Source organism: Symphodus melops (genome assembly GCF_947650265.1).
Source record: "Symphodus melops genome assembly, chromosome: 2".
Lineage (NCBI taxonomy): Eukaryota > Metazoa > Chordata > Actinopteri > Labriformes > Labridae > Symphodus > Symphodus melops.
This window is the reverse complement of record NC_136692.1, coordinates 22,601,031-22,622,760: the sequence shown is the minus strand read 5'-3', so window position 1 is coordinate 22,622,760 and position 21,730 is coordinate 22,601,031. Positions and strand designations below refer to the sequence as shown.

General features: G+C 38.5%; 1 protein-coding gene across 1 annotated transcript in view; it reads left to right on the top strand.

The window, feature by feature from the left end:
• The window catches only part of sorcs1 (sortilin-related VPS10 domain containing receptor 1), a 163,340-nt gene that overhangs the window by 118,296 nt on the left and 23,314 nt on the right, over positions 1-21,730 (top strand). Inside the window, exons 7-18 of the mRNA XM_079337819.1 lie at positions 60-178; positions 390-479; positions 2,642-2,821; positions 3,879-4,025; positions 5,820-5,922; positions 9,384-9,460; positions 11,308-11,399; positions 11,765-11,872; positions 14,118-14,235; positions 16,165-16,298; positions 19,480-19,593; positions 20,361-20,532. Coding sequence (XP_079193945.1) covers positions 60-178; positions 390-479; positions 2,642-2,821; positions 3,879-4,025; positions 5,820-5,922; positions 9,384-9,460; positions 11,308-11,399; positions 11,765-11,872; positions 14,118-14,235; positions 16,165-16,298; positions 19,480-19,593; positions 20,361-20,532 — 1,454 coding nt within the window. The remainder of the gene's footprint in view (positions 1-59; positions 179-389; positions 480-2,641; positions 2,822-3,878; positions 4,026-5,819; positions 5,923-9,383; positions 9,461-11,307; positions 11,400-11,764; positions 11,873-14,117; positions 14,236-16,164; positions 16,299-19,479; positions 19,594-20,360; positions 20,533-21,730) is intronic.

The window sequence follows — 21,730 nt, the reverse complement described above, 5'->3', positions numbered from 1 at the left end:
TGTGTGTGTGTGTGTGTGTGTGTGTGTGTGTGTGTGTGTGTGTGTGTGTGGGGAAGCAGAGGCGCTGTATGTCACCTGCAAGCTACAGAATTGCACGGATGCCAACAAGGGCAAACCATTCCCTGGCTACATTGACCCCAATTCTCTGGTGGTGCAAGATGAGTATGTGTTTGTCCAGGTAGGTAATTGTCCAGTTTGCTCAGTGAAAAGTATTAGAGTGGTGTATGAGGCAGAACGTCTGGGCATTTTATAAGACATATTTCAAGGTCATTCTCAGAGAGGGGCTATTAGTGTAGCATTCAGGGCCCCTGTTCTGCTGAAAAATGCATTATCTATTTCTTTTATGTTTTTCAAAAGTCTTTTTTACTCAACGGTGTCATCACCTTAAGGTATCAACGGCAGGGCGGCCGATCTACTACGTGTCTGCAAAAAGAGATGTGTTTACACCCATGAAGCTGCCCAAGTACACCCTGCCCAAGGTAAAGGAATAACACCAGATACAAATGAAGTGAATATGACTAATTACATCTTCATGATTAACAAATAATTAAGAAATTGTTTGTAGTGATACTATAATAAATGAGAGGTATTTCAAATTAAGCTTGCAGTGCAGTATTTTCTCAGGGGGCCTCTGCATTCAAAGTCAAATTATTTGCTCCTATCTCTGTTTGGTATTCTAGCTAAAGTCACACCCATTCATGACTCGCTCTGTGTGACACTCTTTTTGTTATTTATGGGCAAATCAAGGCCAAAAGTAGCTCTCACAGTCATTCCAGAATTGTTATTCCGTGCTGCTGGGGAGTGCGCATAGCCTTGCTTGTCACATCCCCATTGACAATTAAACATGTTTTATTCAATCAAGCCCCAGGCGCTCTGGTTGCTGTCGGCTCACTGCAAGGTGTTACTGGCACTGTGAGAGGTAGATGAAGCACACAAGTGAACAGCATGGCCTCAGCTGCATAATGTCTGTCCAATGAGCCTGACATAGTGTTAATGAGAAAAGCATCCTCTTTAAAACACCTGAATACAGCCGATCAAGTATCTCTAATTATTGAATATAATTAAAACCAGAAAGAGTGAAAAAAAGGATGAAAAACCAGTTGGTATATTTCTATTAGAGACTAAAGAGCACATCTTTTAGATATGAATGAACAAATTGAAACATTTAAAGAAATGTCTAATACAAATTCTTTTTAAAGCCTTGTAAGAGCCTGAAATGTAATCGCTGGTTGATAATATAATAACATGGTGGACCCAAAACACGGTAACTTTTTGCCCAAAATGTAACAAGTTGATACATTTTGGGTCAGCTTTTACATTATGGAGCAGGACATTTAGTGAAATAATTGCATAACATCATAGAATGAGTTAATAATTTATGGAATAAAGGGTCTTTGCTTCAATGTAGAGTATCATACACAAATGCCCTCACCCTCCATATCTATTTTCAGATATATATTGTAAATATATTCACTGACTTGAACTGCTTCAATTTTAATAACCCTGGATGAATGGCGTTGTTCTAACACTTTGAATCTTAAGTTTATATATCTATATACAGTCTATGTTATTAATGAATGATTATTGTTGCCCAAATCATTTATAGTCTTCTTTTTTCTTAAATGACGAAAGTGAGAAGATAACACATGAGACATTAAGAGGTCAATTATGGAGCAAAACACACAGCAGTAGAATTTCAATTTGACCTTAATGTGTTTGACTATGTTATACTGGTGAAATTGATGTTGATGCTTTAACCACACTTTAATGCCAATAAAGACGTTTGAGTTCTAAGAAAACAAGTTGCGTGTTGGTCTTTCTTTACTAAAGAATACTGATCACAGAACAAATTATTAAAGTGTGCATCTTTGGCTCGACTATTTCTATCCCTCCGCTTTGTTTTCACTTTCTCACTTAATGTCCCGTCCACAACACTATCTGATTGGCTAGTTATACGAGCAATAGCCAATCAACACTGAAGCCTTTGTGCCACTGACATACAGCAGGCTCAGCATGCACCCAGTCAGCTGAGCTTTAAAGGGAAGGCAGCAGGTATTGAAGAGTTGCCAAAGCATCAACATCGATTTCACCAATCATCAGTACAGAATAATGTAAATTAAACACATTAAGATCAAACTGAAATTCTAGCCTACTGCTGTGTGTATTATGTTTATGTCTGTTTAATACAATTATCAGAAGACAAATATTTTACCTGCTCCATAACGTAATCGCTGACTGTATCAACTTGTCACAGTTTTTGCAAAAAGTTATTTCGTTTGGACTTTGCATTTTGTTACACTATCAGCATTACATTTCGGGTTTTATTACACTTTTTTTTTTTTTTATCACATTTTGGGTTGTTGTAACATTTCAGGCTCTTACAAACCTTAATAGGCCAATAAAAACATATTGTGTTTGCCTTGCACAAACATTTATCTCCCCTGACTTATACAGACCCTAGTAACACGAGACACATATTTTCAGTACACAAGAACGTGAAAGCGAGGTAAGGAAGAGTCACACACAGCTTGCACATAAAACAACGGCAGGATTAAAGGGAATATAAAGCGCTGTGGTAACATGACAGAGTTATTTTATGTGTCACTGTCATCCCTTGATGTTACCTTTGCCTCTCTGCCAGGACCTGCATGTCATCAGTACAGATGAAAACCGGGTGGTTGCAGCAGTACAGGAGTGGAACCAAAACGAAACCTACAACCTATACGTGTCAGACACCTCGGGAGTCTACTACACACTTGCTCTAGAGAATGTGGTCAGCAGTATGGGCCTCGAGGGCAACGTCATGGTTGACCTTTATGAGGTAAATGAATAAATTCATTTCTTCACATATTCTCTTCTAGCAGCAAACTCAAGACGCTTTAATTTTCAATTTGGATGGTGCACGTAAGGTTTACCATCCCCCATGCCTTCTTTCAACTCTGAAGAATTCTTTATTTTGAACTGTATCCTATGATGCCCCACTTGATGAGTGCCCAGCCAGCAACTTTATTATGAAAGCTGATCAATATTTCACAGCTGGGAGGCAGAGATGATGGAACATACTTGTTTTGTCATTTTGGAAAGGAACCCAGCTGCGGTAGGCCTACAGTCCTCCGAGCACATTGTGTGAATACGAAGCAGCTTCAAAGTGCTGACATCAACAAAAGGCAGGAGGGGGAATTGTGCCAGGGATATAGATTTTTTTTGGGAGGCCGAGATTATTTCTTTCTTTGACGAATAACTGCAGATATTACTGCACAGAATGCACTTAATCCAAAAAGAAAATAGAAGTACGTGCAGAGCTCATGCTGAGCCTTTGGAAATGGGAGGTCTAATTTTTTTTTTTAAGACATACTAGCACCAAATGTGGAATAAAACCTGATCTCTGAATCAAATAATTTAGCCGTTGATGATGCTGCTCATGTCTCAATGATAGAATCAAATTCACTTTCTTGATTGGGGTTGCCACCTAAAACGTAGGATTATGCTAAATCTCTGCTCCAAAAGAGATTGAAGTATCTGTCAATTACTAAAGTGGAGTTTCAGTGCCTGATGAGATCGTCACTGATTCAGTTCAGTATCTCTGAGCTTTTCCCATGGGCCTCCAACAAGGAGTCAGATTCATTTAAGACACACATTGATTACTCAGAAGTCCCCCGGGCTGGCATCCATTTACCCACTCAGTGTTTGTTGCTGTATTTGGAATACAGAAGAGGCTAGTGTGTGGTTGCATCGCTTCAGGGCAGGTGATTAACTTTGCCATGCATAGCATTCATTTGGTGCAACGTGTCTTGATGATTTGGAAATGCATGATATCTTAAGGTATTGTGCCTGTGTGCCTGCATCTGTATTCACTTTTTATTCTTCTTATTTTCCAGGTAGCGGGGATAAAGGGAATGTTCCTCGCCAACAGAAAGACGGACAATCAAGTGAAGACACACATCACCTACAACAGGGGCAGAGACTGGAGGTTACTGCAGGCCCCGAGCAAAGACCTAAGAGGCAACAGTGTTCACTGCGTACTGGTGAGGATCTGTGTATCAGTGTGCTGGGCTCGTATGTGTTTATATAGTTGTGTGCGCCTCCGTCAAGAGAGAGAGGCCTTGACAGGAGTTGACTGATCCCAGCAGCAACGAGAGGCCGCGCTTAAAAAGAGCAACGCCCGTCAAAGCTGAGTGCTCTGAGGCTGCTGAGCTGAAAGGTCAGCCATTTTGATTCAGTCCAATAAGCCGACCTCCCATTTAAGAAACACAGAGAGAAAGAGGTGTCAGACAGAGAAGCAGACTGTTCTTTTTTTCCCTCATCTTTCTTTACCCCTAAAAGCTCCTGAAAGTTAGGTGCTTCTCACAGTCGAGTTGTGTTTGCACTCCACAATTAAGACGAGAAAAGCAAAGAAATCTTGAATAATCATTTAACAGTTCTGCCGTAGGAAAACCTTTACCAGCATAATCCTGTGTTAAAATGATCTAAAATGTAACTCTATTAAGTAATACCTTCCTCTTTGAGAATGGAAAGCTAAAACTTTTACATCGTAAACATTGCTTTTAAAGCTGAAGTCTTTATATTTCCTTACTTGTGATAAAAAAACAGCGAGAACATGTGGCTATCAACTTCCAATGGGAGATTCTTCCTTACATCTAAAAGTATCCCAAAGTTGTAGTATTGTTTGTTAAAAAAAAAAAATCCCAGGCCTTGGCTCTTTTTGTTTTGGTGTTGATGTGATGCGGCATGAAACATTGTGGATTCAAAGAGTGGATGATTGGGTAAAGCTGACCTCTGGTGCTAATCATTGTTTGTATGATAATGCTTAAAATGATGTTAAAAAAAATATGATAATAATAAAAGCACAACACATTTCTTCCCACTCTGCTCATAAAATCAACACATCTCAAAAACTAAAATTCTTACACAATTCAAAAATAGTTTGCTAACATTATTATTTATGAATTAATTTGAATAGTATTTATGAATAGTTTAATGTATTTTATGTAATTAGTACGAAAATCAAAGTTGAACCTGTTCTTTTTCTTAATGGTACTTATGGAATGTCTTTGTAGTCATCCTACATGTGGACAGAGCTGAGATTAAACTATAACTTTTGAACATAGCGGCTTGTTCATCTCAAAAATACTTCTCCTTGACGTTACGTGCGTTGCAACTTTGGTTGCACAGATGCTCTGGGGATGAAACATTTCAAAACAATTCAAAAGATGCCAAGGAGTAACACACGTGTTCCATTTACGTGTACCACGAGATACCATTTGTATTGGTTTAACTGCAGGAACAGCAGATGTGCCAGTTTTGTTGAACGCCATCTTCAATTTTAGTTTGAAAGCGAAAGTAAGCGGACTAAGATGGACTCCTTGGTTTTAATTACTGTTACATCCTCTTTAGTGCTTTATATAAAAGGCGCATTAGCACATTTTACCTTAATGTGACTTTCGTTAATCCCCATATTTTTGATAAACCAATTAGCAATTCTGTGGCATGCTTCGCCTTCTTTCCATATTATACAGTCATTTGTCAGGAAATGTCAGAGTTTTAATAAACCTCTTAACAGCCCGTCACAACATGGCCTGCACCACTGGCATTTTGCTGGCTCGTAATGAGAATTGTGTCGGTAAAGGTTAACCCAATCAAAATTAATGGTGGGGCCAGCCAATAGGGATGTGCTGTTTGGGATCAAACTCAGTGGGGAGTTTGCACCCATGTCACTTCAGCAGACACTTCATACACAAGTATCTTATGAATGTTTATACTGACACTGTTTGCTTTGGTCCACCATTCTGATAATTGAGTTTTTGAATTCTTTTTCACAGCCATACTGCTCATTACATCTTCATCTCCACGTGTCTGCAAATCCCTACACATCTGGAAACATAGCCAGCAGGGAGTCATCACCAGGAATCATTGTCGCATCAGGTGGGTGAGATCAAATCTCTGCTGAGTGGCATGTTGTTTACTCAGTGTCTTCTCTCTTGAAGCTCTGAAAGGCTTTCTTTTAAAAAGACAGGCTTTTGATAGAATTTTTTCAAATGTTTTTAAATGTATTAAATGTCATAAATTTCGACAGTTGTTTTTTTTGTTTAAACTCTCTGAATTTAAACATGTTTGCAATTTCTAAAAACTCCTCTGAATCATTCTTTATTGGCATTCAAAATCCAGAAGGTTTATTTTTTTATTTTGGTTGCTTTCTTCTAACGATGGGCATATTCATTTTTTTTTCCTAACGAGGAGAGACAAAGACCACAGACATCAGTCAGACAAACAAAGCCAACAGAAAAAATAATCTGCCTCTGACGCATGCCTGCGTATTTGTGCATTGAGGTTTTCAACATGGCACTGCTGCTCTCAATACAGATATTTGCCTGATACCTTTGTTTGTCCCTGTGCTACCTCACCTTTGAATAAGGGGAATTACACAACACAAGCAAGAGCAAATATAAAATATGAAATACAACTCTCAAGGTTCAGCCCTCAGAACTTCATCTCATCGACTCAGTGGGGGAAAAGAAAGAAATAGAGGAATATGAGTTCAGCAGCCCCCCGGTGTATTCACACCTCAGTGATATTTACTCCCCCATGAACCTGCACTGTCAATAACACATCGGCACACGCCCCGGGTATCTGGAGAAGGCCAAGCTTACACTTAACGTGTTGGTGCCTGGACCTTTAGTGAAACACAGTAAATTAAACAAGTTTCATGGAACAATCGACTGATTTGGTTGGATCTCTGTTGTCAGTCAGCATAAATAAACAGAGAGGGAATTCAACGTAATTTTGTAGACACTTGTGAAAAAGAGATGCTCAAAACTACCGCTTTTCATGACAATCTTGGCTTCACTCCCCACTTAAAAATGTTGTTCCTTAACAGTATATTCTGGCCTTTAGTTCTTTCAGTCTGGTTGTGTTAAGTGTGTTACCAATTCTGAGAGCAGGTTTCACCTATGGACTCATTGTGGTTGTATGTTGACATTCGCTGTCAATAAAAAAGTGGGCAATGCAACTGTGACATCATCTTTTTGTTAGTGGACGTCCTTTTTAAGGTTTTGAGTTTGGCATTTCTACAGTGCCCTGTTGTCTTTTTTTGGGCCTTTAAATGACAGTATTTGACAGGAGGGTAGATGGGCATTGCTTTACTGCTATCTTGGTTGACAGGTTGCCATGGTAGTAACTCATCTGTGCCAGGTAGACTCGCAGAATGCTCTGCTTTATTATTTTTAATGTATTTTTCACTCTGAATTGAGGAAGACCTGAAACTAGACAATGTTACCATAAAGAATTTAAGAAAAGGTTTACTGAGATTTAGATAAACTGAGTTAATAATAAATTTTGAAGTAGGCGTTATTTTCTGGTTTTCTTATCCATATTCACATATACCTTTACATTTCATTTAGCAACAGATAGAGTCTACCACCTGCTGGATTTAAAATAATGTAGATTTAAGGCAGCTTCACCTCGGCTTCACTCAAAAAAAAAACAAAAAAAAAAACAAGAGTTCACCTCGTCAACGTAGTCCAAAAAAACACGAAGACTCACAACACCATGGCTCCCAAAGACAGATCAGTTTCTTTGCTATACGCTTTCAAGAACACAGCCGGACTCTTCGTCAAGTGCTACTGTATATCATATTTAGTGATTTCTTTTCAAATTTACATTACATTTGCTGTACACAAAGAAACCATTCAAAAATATGTGGAGATGTTAAAAGAGTTCTGAGGTCTGATTGTGGAGGTTTAATGACTCGTTGTGTTACAGACTACTTTCTAACCAAATATAAGATAAGGTAGATTTGAATTCCTTTGTGTAATATGTCATTGTATTTCGAAAAACTATATATATAGCCTCATAAGTGCTGCACAAAAAGAGCAGACATTGGATTGGAAGTTCCTTGTAACTTCATTTTATTATTCCAATGATAGCAAAGACTTGAAGAGTAGTATAAGGTCAAGGCTGGGAGGTTTGGTTATTGAAAAACTGCAAAGATGATAAGAGAAACAAAGAACATACATGATGTGCTTTTATTAAGACCCTTTATCTTCTTCCAAATCTAAGAAGGACAGTTAATGTAAGTTTAATGTGATCTAGAATTTATTAAAGGGATGACAGCAAATCATCAGCTCTTCTGACACTAAAGGAAAAACATCGTCAGTCTCCCTAGTTCAGAGTTTTCAGTTGTCACTTTCCATAGCCAGAACTAAATGTGCTGAAACCTCCTTATGCTAATAATTCAAATGAGTCCAGCTCTGAAAAACCCATCTTGGCCATCAGTGAAGGTGGGATACTCCAGGGGGTGAGAGTCAATGTCACTCCTTTTTTTAAAGTCAGCTGGAAAAGAAGACGAGCAGAGTGCTGAAATGCAGAGCATTTTTAGACTTTGAAAGTTAGCTTGAAACCAATGTTCAGTGACAATAGATACTTCTGTATGTGTCTGGTGTAGACTGTCAGGGAGAAAGATGGACGCACACTGGAGAAACAATCAGTCAGAGCTGCATACAGCTTGAAGATGTTGACTTCTGTCTGGTCTGTAAAATAATTAATTATGAAAAAAGCCCCAAGTAGAAAAAAGCTATATCAGTTTAAACGTAGACGACATTTTTAATATTTGAATCACTCCTTCTTGCTGTCACACCATTTTATCATTTTTCTTTAGAAACATTTTAGTGCTACAAGGGCTGTGTATGCATTCAGTATACTGTGCATGTAATCAACGACTGGGGTCAGAAAGTGAAACGATCAACTTTGATGCCTTTGCTGCCATGTCACTACTTCTCTACAGTAGACACTTACTTTAAGAACTTCATACAACCTCCCTTAAACCACTTGGCAGTCAAACTGTATGCTTAGGTTTACCTGATCACAGCTGCAAGGGGATAATATGTTTATTATTCTGCTGTTACACTTTAAAAGCATAGATTACAAAACTTTTTTTGTTTTGTCAAGAGCGTTTAGGAAAGGGGGAAAATCACACCTGAAACACAAACAATATGTTCCATCCTGGTGTTTAAAAACTTAAATTACATGTTACATTAAAACAATTACAACGTTCCACACTGCACTAGGAAAGCCCTGTTAAATACTGTCAGAAGTGATGTAATAATAATCTAGAGTTATTGGATAATTTCGGAGTATGTATGAGAGTCACACAGCACAGTAACAGGAGCTCTTGTGGAGAACTGTAATTATAGCCCCGGTCTGCAGCTGCAGGCTGCAACCCCCCCCCCCCCCCCCCCCCCTGCTGAATCCCCACTGCCAGTCTGAAGGTTCTTTATAAAATTTGGGAATTGTTTGATCTTGGACTGCATTATGCAGTTACCGCAGCTCAAGCACTCACTGTGGTTTGTTCTTTTTACTGATCTGTAAAAATGTCGTCTTTCCTGCAGGCTCCATTGGCTCTGAGCTAAGCACCAGCAATGTCAGTGTGTTCATCACCTCGGATGCAGGAAACACTTGGAGACAGGTGTGGACATGTTTCATTACTATGATATCTGAATGAGTCACACTATCGTAAAATGTAAATCTTCTCTTCTGGTAAAAATTGGTGATTTAATAAATATGTTACTGCTGCCATCATGCATATTTATTTTAATACTAATGTTACAAAAACAGATTTGGACATTTTCCATGACGATGACACTTGAGAGTCAATTACTTGGAAATGATGATTTTTAAACATGCATTTAACCTTAAACAACATTATGAACATTATGATTAGGTTTGCACATCCTTGGACATCAACAGCTACAGTAAATCGTCCTAATACATTTTTCTGCCAATCCTGATATTCACATTTATTCGTCTTTCTCTCCCATCAAGTCTCTCATAGTGTGGAAAACATATTATCTAGTGTGCTCTGTGTGCAATGGCACTGAGGCAAATGCAGACATGGCTTCTAAAATGTACAAATTCTTTAGTCAAAGTAAGAACTACATCAACTAGTGTATGGATCAGAAGATTTATTATTGTGGGGCTGGTGATGATACTGAATGTAACACATTTTTATTGGCTGATAAAGGAAAACCTCTAAGGAGAACCCACCATGCTTTAAGTTTATGGCGTAGAGCAAGCTAAGGTCAGTAGCTTACTGGACACCATCTGCATGGGGGCTGGGGAGTAAAACCTCTGCAAATGAATGAGGCCGGTAGTTCTAGATTAAAAAATAGAGGAGTGCAACAGCTATTAATGTTAGCCCATTAGCTGCATTAGTAAAAGAAAAGACTGGCCTCTAAATGTCTGCAGTATTGTTATTTTTTGCAATTATAAATTTGACTACAATTAGAACGAAGAACCACAGATGTAAATTTAGTTGCCATTCATTAGTCAAACAAGTACACAAACTTTTATATCCAGCACAGCAGCTGTGCCATTAAGTGTACTTTCCCCATGGTTTACATTGTTCTCTTTTCACCAACACAGAGGCATTCGTTCTTTGTCCTCTTTGCTGTTTTGCTCATTGTGGGTGAGGAGGTTTTTCTTGAGTGCATCATATTTGAAAGGTTTTTCTCATATTCTGCCCCTTTAATGTTTTGTTCACATGTTAGACAGATAATAGTAATACCTCTTTTTATAATATAATGTAGTCAAATTCAACAGCACTGCAAGCTGTAGCCTTGATTGTAAAGATTGATGTATGCATGTTTTCTATAAGGCAGGAAGCATTTTGTAGGGTTTTTGTGAATTTAGTATTTAGAGTCAATTAGCGTGTCCTTGGCTGAGATCAGGTTAATAATATTGACACATGTATCAACTGCAGTAGATTTGATATATTATGAATACGATTCACAATGTTGCACCTGATAATTATTATTTCTAAGGATGAGCCAATCATGCCCTCATCCTATATGGAGCAATATGAACTGACTGCCCTGCCACTTAAAATATCCACCTCCTCCTTTTGCTCGCCCCTCCCTCTCTCTTTGATTGTGTCACACAGGCTTTTAATCCTCGTACACTAAGCAACATGTTTCAGGTTGATAATCAAATAAAATATTAGCAGTGATTTGATTCAGTGCGTAGAGTGCCTTTGGGTTGCTCCCTTACTTCACTGCCTCATGTTGTTAATTTATGGGGCCTGTTCCTGATTCAATACAGCAATAAAAAATAATTATACAGAAGCTGATGTAGCAAGTTCTAGCTGTGATGTATATTTTATGTGTGTGTGTGTCTGTCTGTGTGGGTGTGTGGTATATTATTACTTTAATTCCTTTAATGATTCAGCATGGGTGTGTGCAGACATGTTGGACATGTACATGGCTAATAAGTCACTGAAGGCTCAACCCTCTTTTTTTTTTTTCTGTGTCCCTGTAGATCTTCAACGAGGAGTACGCAGTACTGTATCTTGACAAAGGAGGAGCCTTGGTCGCAATAAGACACACTCCGCTACCCATCCGACACCTGTGGTGAGTCATTATGACAGAGACGCCATTTGTCACAGCATGACTAATTCTCTCAGAGGAAGCTCCAAGTCTTAAGTAAGTCAAACAAAGGCAAATGAGTTTGTCTTCAGACAGGGGGGATGATACAATTTTGGCTAGAAAAAAAACCTAGCAGCCATGGTGGAGAAGTCGGCTGCTTTGACGATTGTCATTCAATTTCCCCTCTCGTTGTTTGAAGCCATAATGAGTCTGGCTCTGCTGATCAGTGTTCAGTGAGCAGAGAGCCTTAGCCCTGCCGGAATGAAAAATACAGATGTTAGACACCTCTCAGGGTCGTTAGCGTGTGCACACAGTCGAGATGTGAGCATTGCTTCTTTTTGTGTTTTCAGGTTGAGCTTTGACGAAGGGCGGCAGTGGAGCAAGTATAGCTTCACCAACAGCCCTCTGTTCGTGGACGGGGTGCTGGGAGAGCCTGGGGAGGAGACGCTCATCATGACGTGAGTGATTTGTCAACATAGAAATGCATCATTCACACTGAAAAAAATCGTTTCTACTCTCCTTTGTGGTAAAACCAAACTTTTATCATTTTACATCTAAGCCTGCTTGATTCAGCATTCCTGACTGACTGACTGACTGACTGACTGACTGTTTTATTTTTCATGAATAAAAAAAAGATTTCTCACAAGGTCTACCAAACATCAAAACTGGCTGTCTTCAGATTCTGATCACAGGAGATCAATGCCTTGGCAGCCAGCGACAGCGTGACTGTCCATTTGAAGAACAAGCTCAAAGGAAAATGCTCAAAATGATCAAAAATATCCCTGAGAAAACAGACAAGAAACTTTGTTTTAAAAAGTTTTAACAGCATTAAAATTGGGAAGAGCAGTGAGTGCGATGCGGCTTGTCCTCAGAAAGCAGATTTATGAAGGTTCCTTTTGTGCACTTTCCCATTTATCATTAGAATGGCCCAGAGCTGGGTACATGCATATGGTATGACACAGCCCTGCTCCCTTATTGCAGCAGAGATTTTAGGACTTGGGATGTGTTTGCAAAGGGTTTCCACAGCCATTACATCAATGTTTTATGACATCTGCCACAAATGACAGACTGACAGTCAGCTCAGTCGTCAGCTCTACGGGAGAGTGAAAGGGCACAGCTGGAGAGACAGAAAGGGAGAGGGAGGAGAGGAAAGTGCACAGCAATACGAAGAAAGAAAAAAAAGTGGGAGTGGAAAGGGGCAGTGGAAAGAAGACACTGGCAGGTTTGCACTGAAAGAAGTTCTCCAGCAGGGAGCCTGTGGGCTTGCAGACGTGTGCCATTTGTTTTCATAAGACCATCATGCATTGTTTTCTTATCAATTTGTATTCATTCTTACAGTAAGTGCCTGTCATGGTCGAGTGCCCCCAGAGCTAATTGACAGATTGATTGTGATAAATATGTTGTGGTATGAATGGTGAGTGGGTCACTGCAGAAAACACATCCACTCAATTTAGCTGGAGATGGAATATTTATCTGGTTAGTCTTATAACCTTGGATTATACTTTGTTTTGATCATTGAACAAAAAAAAGAGGATTTTTATTATGAGTAAGCATTTCAGAAGTAAAACACGAGTCCAAACCTGCCACACAATACAACAACTGTGGTTTACTATAAGTTAGTTAGTTAGTTAGTTGTTAATGTCTGATTAGGAGAAATTTGTTTTGGACACAAGAGAATATCACGTTCACATACAATACAGCACATAACAAAAAGAAAAGATAATCAATGATTGTTGTATTTTGATAGATAAATAAACCTGCTAAGACACACCTCCTGAAGGTGTACACCATTTAAACACAATTCACATCTTAAGACTCTTCTCAACTCTTTGCTTTCTGATGTGTTCGGTCAATACGTCATATGACCAAGCCTGTCTTTCATCAACTAATGGTAGCCACATAGAAAAACACTGACGGTAGTAAATTCATGAAACTGGGCAGTGTAGTCACTGTACTTTCATCACATCTGAGTTTTCTTTAGCTACATAGGCTACAGTTAGCTAACAAAAGAAGCAGCCTGTCAAAGGGTACTAGTTAATAACATTATAGCCAACAAACATTGACTACCTAACTACTGTTTTTTAAATATTTTGGGCTAATATCATGTATATAGGCCTTCTCGGAAATATCAAATGACTTTGAGCCCATGCAGCTTCTGTAAACATGTCAATAGCTCTACTTAGCATGTGCACCTGCTTGTCCTTAGAATGCACTGCTATGCACCGAACTGTGCTCCATGACAAAATGTCTTCACTTATATGAGTTTAATTTTGAAGAATGAGAGGTATAAGAATACTTCAATCGCCTATGTAGGAACTACAACTGTGCACCTACAGTAGTGCAGGAGTGCTGCAGTGATGAGGTGGCAAAAGTGTATGGCACAAAGGAAGAAGAAGTATAATGGTTGGTTTTCTTAGTTGGTCTACTTGTGGAATAGAACATCCCTTTCCTGATGCTTAAAACATTTTAAAGGGTAATTCCAATCTCTGTTCTCATCCTTCTTTCCTAAGATTATATCTGATTGATAGATTATTATTTTATTGTTTTCTTTGTTTTGTCGTTGTTCTCAGTTCAATGTCTTAGACTAGTCAGAAAAGTGCTGTTCAAAAAGTTCTCATGTATTACTATCATTATTATTCTGATCATTATTACCTGCAATATGCTATGTGTCTAAGAAAAGGCATCTTTTGCGTCTCTTTTCAGGATATTTGGTCACGTCAGTCATCGGTCAGAGTGGCAGCTGGTGAAAATAGACTTCAGGTCCATCTTCAACAGGAGGTGTACAGAGGTTGATTATCAGACATGGCACCTGCACAACGAGGTACACACATTATAGCATCATTATTAAATTCATCAATTCATTTTTCAAAAATAAAAAAATACTGAGGGAAAAGTAAACATTTCTTTAAATCTTACTCATCTAGCAATGGGAATACCTGTAATAACTTTATATTCAGTATGTACGTAGGAATTCTCCCAAAGAGAAAACAAAAAACGTCAATAAATGATTGATAAATGTGTTATATAGTGATAAATTATGCAATTGCTTCTTTTTATCTTATTCGAGGTTCCAGTTGTAATTTTTTGCACTTTCCTAATAATTAATAAACGTGTATTAAAAATAGAAAGATCAGATCCAAGACATCAGAAAACAGTCCAGATCAGGAACATGAGTACTCTATGTGCTCTGCAACTTTCCCCAAGAGATGTTCAAAACAATCAGCAAACATGGGCCTTCACCCTTTGCAGGATAACTCTCTCTGTTCCTTGTGTAACATATACTCAGGAGTGATTCTCCTGTCAGCCTTTGATTGTATTGTACATATTCTTAATATAAACTATAGACATAACAACAAGTATTGTACTTGTTGTGGTCACCATGTTGGTTTACCTGAGGATACTAAAAAGAAGACGTAGCATTTTAGCATCCAAATGAGATTGCAGAAAGTAAGCATGGGGCTGGAGGTAACACAAAGGGGCTGATATCAGGCTCAGCCCATTTATCTCATGTCAGCACTCTCAGCTTATTGACACGCCCTCTGTCTGCTGCATCAACAAAAATACCCAGAAAGGATTAAAGTTTGACTGCAGGAGCTATTCTTTCAAAATAAGTTTTCAGTCTTACGTCATTAAAAAACAACCATCTGAAGTTTGAAGAGCTTGTCATTTTTCCAACAATGAATTCAAAGGTTCAGTAACCGAGCTAAGCTTGAGTAGGGCCCCTTGACCAAACTGAAGCCTTTCAACATCAGAGTAATGTGTGATCAGTGGCTTTAGCCTGGCTGTTGAGGAAGTGGACTAAAGCGGGGACATCTCTCGGTACCCAGAGCACTTATGCAGAGTCTCTGCAGATTCCTGCCGATGTTCCAAGTGCTCTGTGAACCAACCCGAGCCCTCCCTCTTCCCCTGCATACATTAAACCTCTCTGAAAACCCCTCAACCTGTCCAGGCCTGAGGCAGAGCCAGGGACTTTGTGTGCGCCTTTAGTCATGGCCCCGTTCTGTTATTGGTTTGGACAACCATATGCTCTGAGCAGACTGATGATCAAAACATATAGCAGGGAAGATGACAAGATTCCAAGCCAATTACAGGGACAACCTGCCTAAATGCAGACATCCATCAGTTCACTGTTGAAATAAGCTGAACACCACCTTAAAACAGAGGGCAGTGTTTGTGTTTCAGGACCACTGGGGAAGGTAAGGACAGTGTCCGGCCCTTTGAATCTATTTGTGGAACACCCAGATTTGAGACTATCTCACTAGTGACACCTAATGCACAAAGACAGAAAGTTCTGGTAATATAAAGAGCAGTAGTTCTATGGTACTCCAACTGATTGTAGATCTACTTCCCACACATAGATACATGTCTAAAAATGGCTTGGTTGCTGGGAGCTTTTCAAACTGAAGTTCCTACTTATTCATTCCTCTCAATATCTCAACAACAAGAAAAAAAAAGAAACTTTAAAAAAAAGAACTCAAGCAGCACATTCTCAGGTCTGACACTTGTGACGGAGGAACAGTTGTTTAGTTTAGCACACCACACAGCACAAATCCTCCCCCCAAAAATTGCTGAACAGGAATACACAACAAGCTGAAGTAAGGCAACGGTGCTTTTCACACACCCGGAGATGTACTTATGCTTGGTTGCATCGTGTAAATTATTTATTGTGGCAAGTTACAAAAGCGCCTCATTTTTTAAACTCTCTCCGTGTGATTTTCCTCTTGGTTTTCTGTTGAAATCGACCTTTTAGGGAGAACCTTGCCTCATGGGAGTGAAAAGAATTTACCGGAAACTGAAGCCCACTTCCAGGTGCGTTATGGGAAAGACATACTCTGTGTCGATGACGTCTGGCCCTTGTGACTGCACAGAAGCTGACTTTGAATGGTGAGCATTCTTTTTTTCTTATTTGACCTTTTTTAACCTCCTTATTAAATCCCGCTTGCATTGCATCTGTATGGTTGTTCATTGATTAGTTCAGCAGTAGTTTAATCATAGGAAATTTATGATCCAGGGAATTTAAATCTTAACTTTAAGTAAGACTAAGATTTAGAATGCCTTAATCTTTCCTACCAAATGCCATAACCCTGTACAGCAACTCACCTCTTGCAAGCAGAGAACTGTCATCATGATCATCTCTCTCTCTTCTTTCTGTTCATGTTAAGTTTATTATCCCTGCACTCAAGTTCCCTTCATCAGTCTGTCTACTCATCATTATCATTAAGGCTAATAGTTCGGCTGCTAACTGCCTAACTTGTCTCCACTTTAATATATGCATCACTGATGTTCACTTTATCTGTCTGTGCATCCATCATTATAGTCAATAGTTTCTGCTGCCAACTGTATGTTCTCAATATTGCACTTGTTATATTACATGTATCACTTAGTTTTGCTCTTATATCAATACTGCTTACAACTGACATCACTGTTTTTTGCACATTCACCTACTCCTGCAAAAAATGTTTCACATTCAGTTAAACATGAATTAATGCTGTAGGTAATTTCTCACTTTTTTTTGACTAGTTGGGATATTTAAGTTAAATCCTGGTGTATATATTATTCTTCTTCTTGCTTTTATACATTTTTAGTGCTCTTCTACTTTGTATTCCATGTTATATTCTCTTGTTCTCTTGTTGTGTGTTTGATGTCCTGCTGCTGCAACGCCACAATTTCCCAGCATGGGATCAATAAAGTACATCTATGAGTGTACATCTATCAGTGGCTTTCATTTAGACTGTTCTATAATGTGTAAGCTCTTCAGACTTAAACATGAGTGTGATGTGACTTACCTAGACTTCGCCTGAGTTGCCGCAGCCCAAACTTGGAATTCATTTGTAGTAAAATGTAGCAAGTCCCACTCCACATGGATTTTTCAGAGTAGTTTGAGCATAAGAATACGCAAATCTAAATCTTTCAGTATGCACTTTAAAATGTGGTTAAGTTGTGTTTGAATTGTACTTTGATTGAAGAGCATATCATTTAACTTAAGGACTGTAAGATTTTGAATTTATTTTGGACAGATGTTTTATTCTTTGAGTAACTAAGACAAGGCCACACAATATACCTTGAAGCTGAGAGAAATACATATTTGTGTAAGAAATGGTTTGAAGTTCATCTTCTGCTGCATGAACTTCCTGTTCATGAGAATGTTGCTTTTTACCAGAGATGGAGAATCTATCCTTAAGAACAGCTCAGAAAACAAACAATGAGAGATGAGTTTCTAACAGCTGGGCGCATAAATGAAAATGCTTCTAGATCTTTAATCTTGACGAATGGCAATTGGTCCAAAATATAAGAATCTGTTGTGTACTTTTAGACAAAACTGTGTTTTTTCTTCCCCTGTAAATTGAAAACGTTGCATACACTGATTGTTTTAAACAGTTTGTGTCAAATTCGCCATAGCCTGCAAGTGTAACAATGGGCTAAACAAATATTCTATTCTGTTTACAGACTGTGTTACCCCTTTCAGCACAAATGTTGAGCTGTGTAAGCACTTTAAGATTGTAGACCAGTGCTGACATCTAAATAGAAAACAAAAACGTCTGCAACTTCCCTACATGTTTCTGACATTTGCATTGGCAAGCACCGAGAAGTATTCATTGTAGTTTAAAACCTTTTGGAGAATTATATTTTGTAAAATTATAAAGAGAAAGTTAGCTTTTCAAAAGTTACAGAAGATTTTGTGGAAAAAAATATCTGTGATTTCTTTCTTCAAGCATGAAATACAGTTTTTGGACATTTAACTTTCCATGATGTGAAAATGGATGGAGGAAAGCAAGTATTCTGCACTCAGTATTGGACTTATATAAGTGCAAATGAATTTTCCTATATTCTAGGGTTTAAGGGGACTGAGTTCAAGTGAGGGATTAGAGATAAGAGATCAACATCATGGTTAACATCCTCCAGATTAGAATTGTAGAGCACCTCTGGCAGATTCTCATGGAAGCTGCTGCTGATAAATGGAATCCAGTCAGATGCTTAAACATGTACCTACAGTGTGTGTGTGTGTGTGTGTGTGTGTGTGTGTGTGTGTGTGTGTGTTTATGAAGCTGACAGGGGACCTTGACATCATTTTACATAGACCAAAAGGGGACTAACAATCCAACAGCAGGCATTTTGAAAACCCCTATTAGTCATGCGTTCACACTTTCAATCACACTACCAGAACAAGTCCAAAAAACCTCTTATGTTTCCTTTTTAACTTTGGCCCAGAAGGAGTATTTCAGTGTGTGTTGTGCAAGAGAATGTGAGTACTCATTACAAGATGTTCAATTGATTTCACATGAATGTGTGCCATCCTTCAATGCTTAAAGGTCAAATTATTCAGAGAAATAAGTGACTGTGTTTTTATAGCTGCTGTTTGATATTCTTTTTACAGCTGCGACTACAAAAGGTGTTTTCCACATTCTTTCATACTGCTTTCTTTGAATTTTCAGCAGTATTAGTGTTGCTTCTTTCTTTTTCTGTTTTTTTTTTTTTTTTTGACTTTGGTCCCAGATCTGCAGGTCTCTTGAGTGAGGCAGCTCTTGGAATAAGCACCATCAAAACCATAAATCACTAGGCCTAATAGCTTTCATTAACAATCACAACACTTTTTGCATCTGCGTGCATGTAGCTCTAATTGGGGCAATTTGTCCCTATCATTTTGGGGATGCAGTGCTGCTCTGCCTTTTAATTTGTAGGACAAACAACTTCTGGGATGTGTTTAAGAAGCACCAAAGAGGCTCAGATCTATTGCTGTAGCTACTGTTAAGTCAATGGAAAAAGAAACCTCAAGTTTCTGCAGGCTGTTTCTGCAAATAAGTCAGAAATTCCAATGTTGATTAAGTCTTAAATACATGACATTCAATCAATTTTCAGCATGGAACATATCTTCTGATCGACTTGTTTAAAAGTAATGTAAGGCATTAAGAAAAACTTATCAAAGACTTTTTAAAGTCTGTTTTTAGTCTGATGTGTCCAATAAGAGGCTCACAAACTTTGGAATCTGTCTTCTCATTGATTTATCTGTGGTTCCCGTTTGGGTGACTTTTTTTTTTTTTTTTTTCTCTGCAACTAATCGTTACAGTGATTACGGATATGAGAGGCGGACAAACGGCAAATGCACCCCAGCCTTTTGGTTCCATCCATCAACAATGTCCAGGAGTTGCACCACAGGGATGACTTTCCTTAACAGCACTGGGTAAGTGGAGGATGAGAGCTGACTAGAATATGAAATTACATCCACTATAGAGACATGCAGGTATTGGGGTAAATGAACAACGAACTGAAGTTGAAGTGGCTCAATTGTGTGGTTTCTTCAGTGGCAGAAGAAATGTGGGCTTTATCATAGAGGATGTATTTAATAACACACCTTAAGGGGCATGCATAAGGCAGATTCTGGAAAATGGTTCACATAACATTCAAAATGCAAAGGGACACGGTGTAAAAATACTTTATGAGCCAAAATGGTTAATAAGTCAGATATGCCCTATAATTAATGACATTTAGTCTTTTCCAGCACTTATTATGCACATGACATTTATTTTGTGTCAATAAAGCCTTCTACACTCTCCTTCAAATAAACATATTTTCAATGACTTTTTTTCCAGTTTTATTTTCTTTTTGCCACTGCCATGTGGATACGTATAACTTCTCCATTAAAAATTATTATTTTGAGTCTTTCTCCCTACATATCCTTTCCATGTTTCAGCGATATTTACCTTTGAACCTTGAAGTTCAGGTTGCAAACACATAATAGAATCATAATCTAACAGTGGAGACCAGGCATAGGTGTCAGTGTTAAATAAATATCACCACAAGTGTTTACATTTAGGTTCCAAAAGTAACCTTTTCAGAACAACTCTGGCACATGTCCAACAACCAAATGAAAATGAAATATTGCTCCTACTGCATATACAGTCAGTCAAATATTAAGAAAAAAACATTTTTATTATTCCACACTCCCAGATATCGGAAAGTCGTCTCTAATAACTGTACAGCTGGAGTCAGTTTGGAGTACACAGCCAGGAGGCAGCAGTGTCCCATCCAAGCACCTAAAGGCCTCCACCTGGTCACCAGTGAGGGCACGCTGTCGGCCACACTGGGCACCAATGTCACCTTCCTTGTTTTTCTGGAGGAGGTAAGCTGATTTTCTGTACAAATCAACATCTCTCTTAAACTGTCAAGCCAACTAAGTGTCTTCATATACAGAATGTAAACAAGGGTATTAGGGTGAAGTATTTGTTATTTAACTTAAAATTATATAGTGTTAGTTCATACTATTACAATGCAGAATTTTTCTTTGATTTGACTGAATGTGTCAGTTTTAGTTTGATGAAATAAAGAATATAGAATTTCAGGTGGCTGAAGTTGGCAGTTGAGTTGAAAAAAAAACAGGACATCACACACTTATCCTTATTTTATTTGTAAGAGTAAAGTCAATAATAATCAGTTACAAGAACTACATGCTTCAAAGCAAATTCTTATTTTCTCTTTTCATTCTACTATTTGTACTTGTATTCCTGATGAAAAACTGTAAGTGTGGACCGAAATAAATTACGACTACTACTACAATTTTTGATATTAGCCATGTGCCCAGTTTTGTAAAAAAGAAAGCTGTGATTAACAATTTGAATGAGAAGTACATGGTAAATGGACATGAGCTTGGATTCAGCCATATTTTCAGCAACACACTTTTCTAGTCTTCTGACTTTTACACCACGTTACACCTTCACATTCACACTGGGGGTGACTGGTTGCTATGTAAAGTAACCATCAAAAGTAACTAACACCATTCATACACATTCATACGCCACAGATGAAGCAGCGGGAGCAAATGAGGGTTAATTGTATTGTCCAGGACACATCGGACATGTTGCTGCAGGAGTTGTGGATCGAACCCTCGACCGATGACGCTACCGACTGAGCCACAGACGCCCCGAGAGGACGCTAACACATTAAAAACACAAAATTATGTGGACATGAACAATCTAACAATTCACTTACAATAAAAATGATAGCTCCCCCAGTAGCTGTAGTATTTTGACACCCCGTTTCGTTCGTAGACATATTTCTGTTGGCTCAGAAAGAAATAGACAATAAAGCAGGTTATGGCTGCCTGACTTGATGGCACCACAGTGACCTGCCCATTAGGATAGAGGCCAGAAATTAATATTCATATCCATATTCATGATGTAAGTCAAAATTCAATCTGAAAGTCTTGAAACACCATTGTCCTATTAGTCACAACATCATGACAACATCCACTTCCTTCTTGGTAAAACTATGTCATAAGCTTCTTGAAACCCGAGGGAGTCTTTTGATAAAGAGCTGAACCT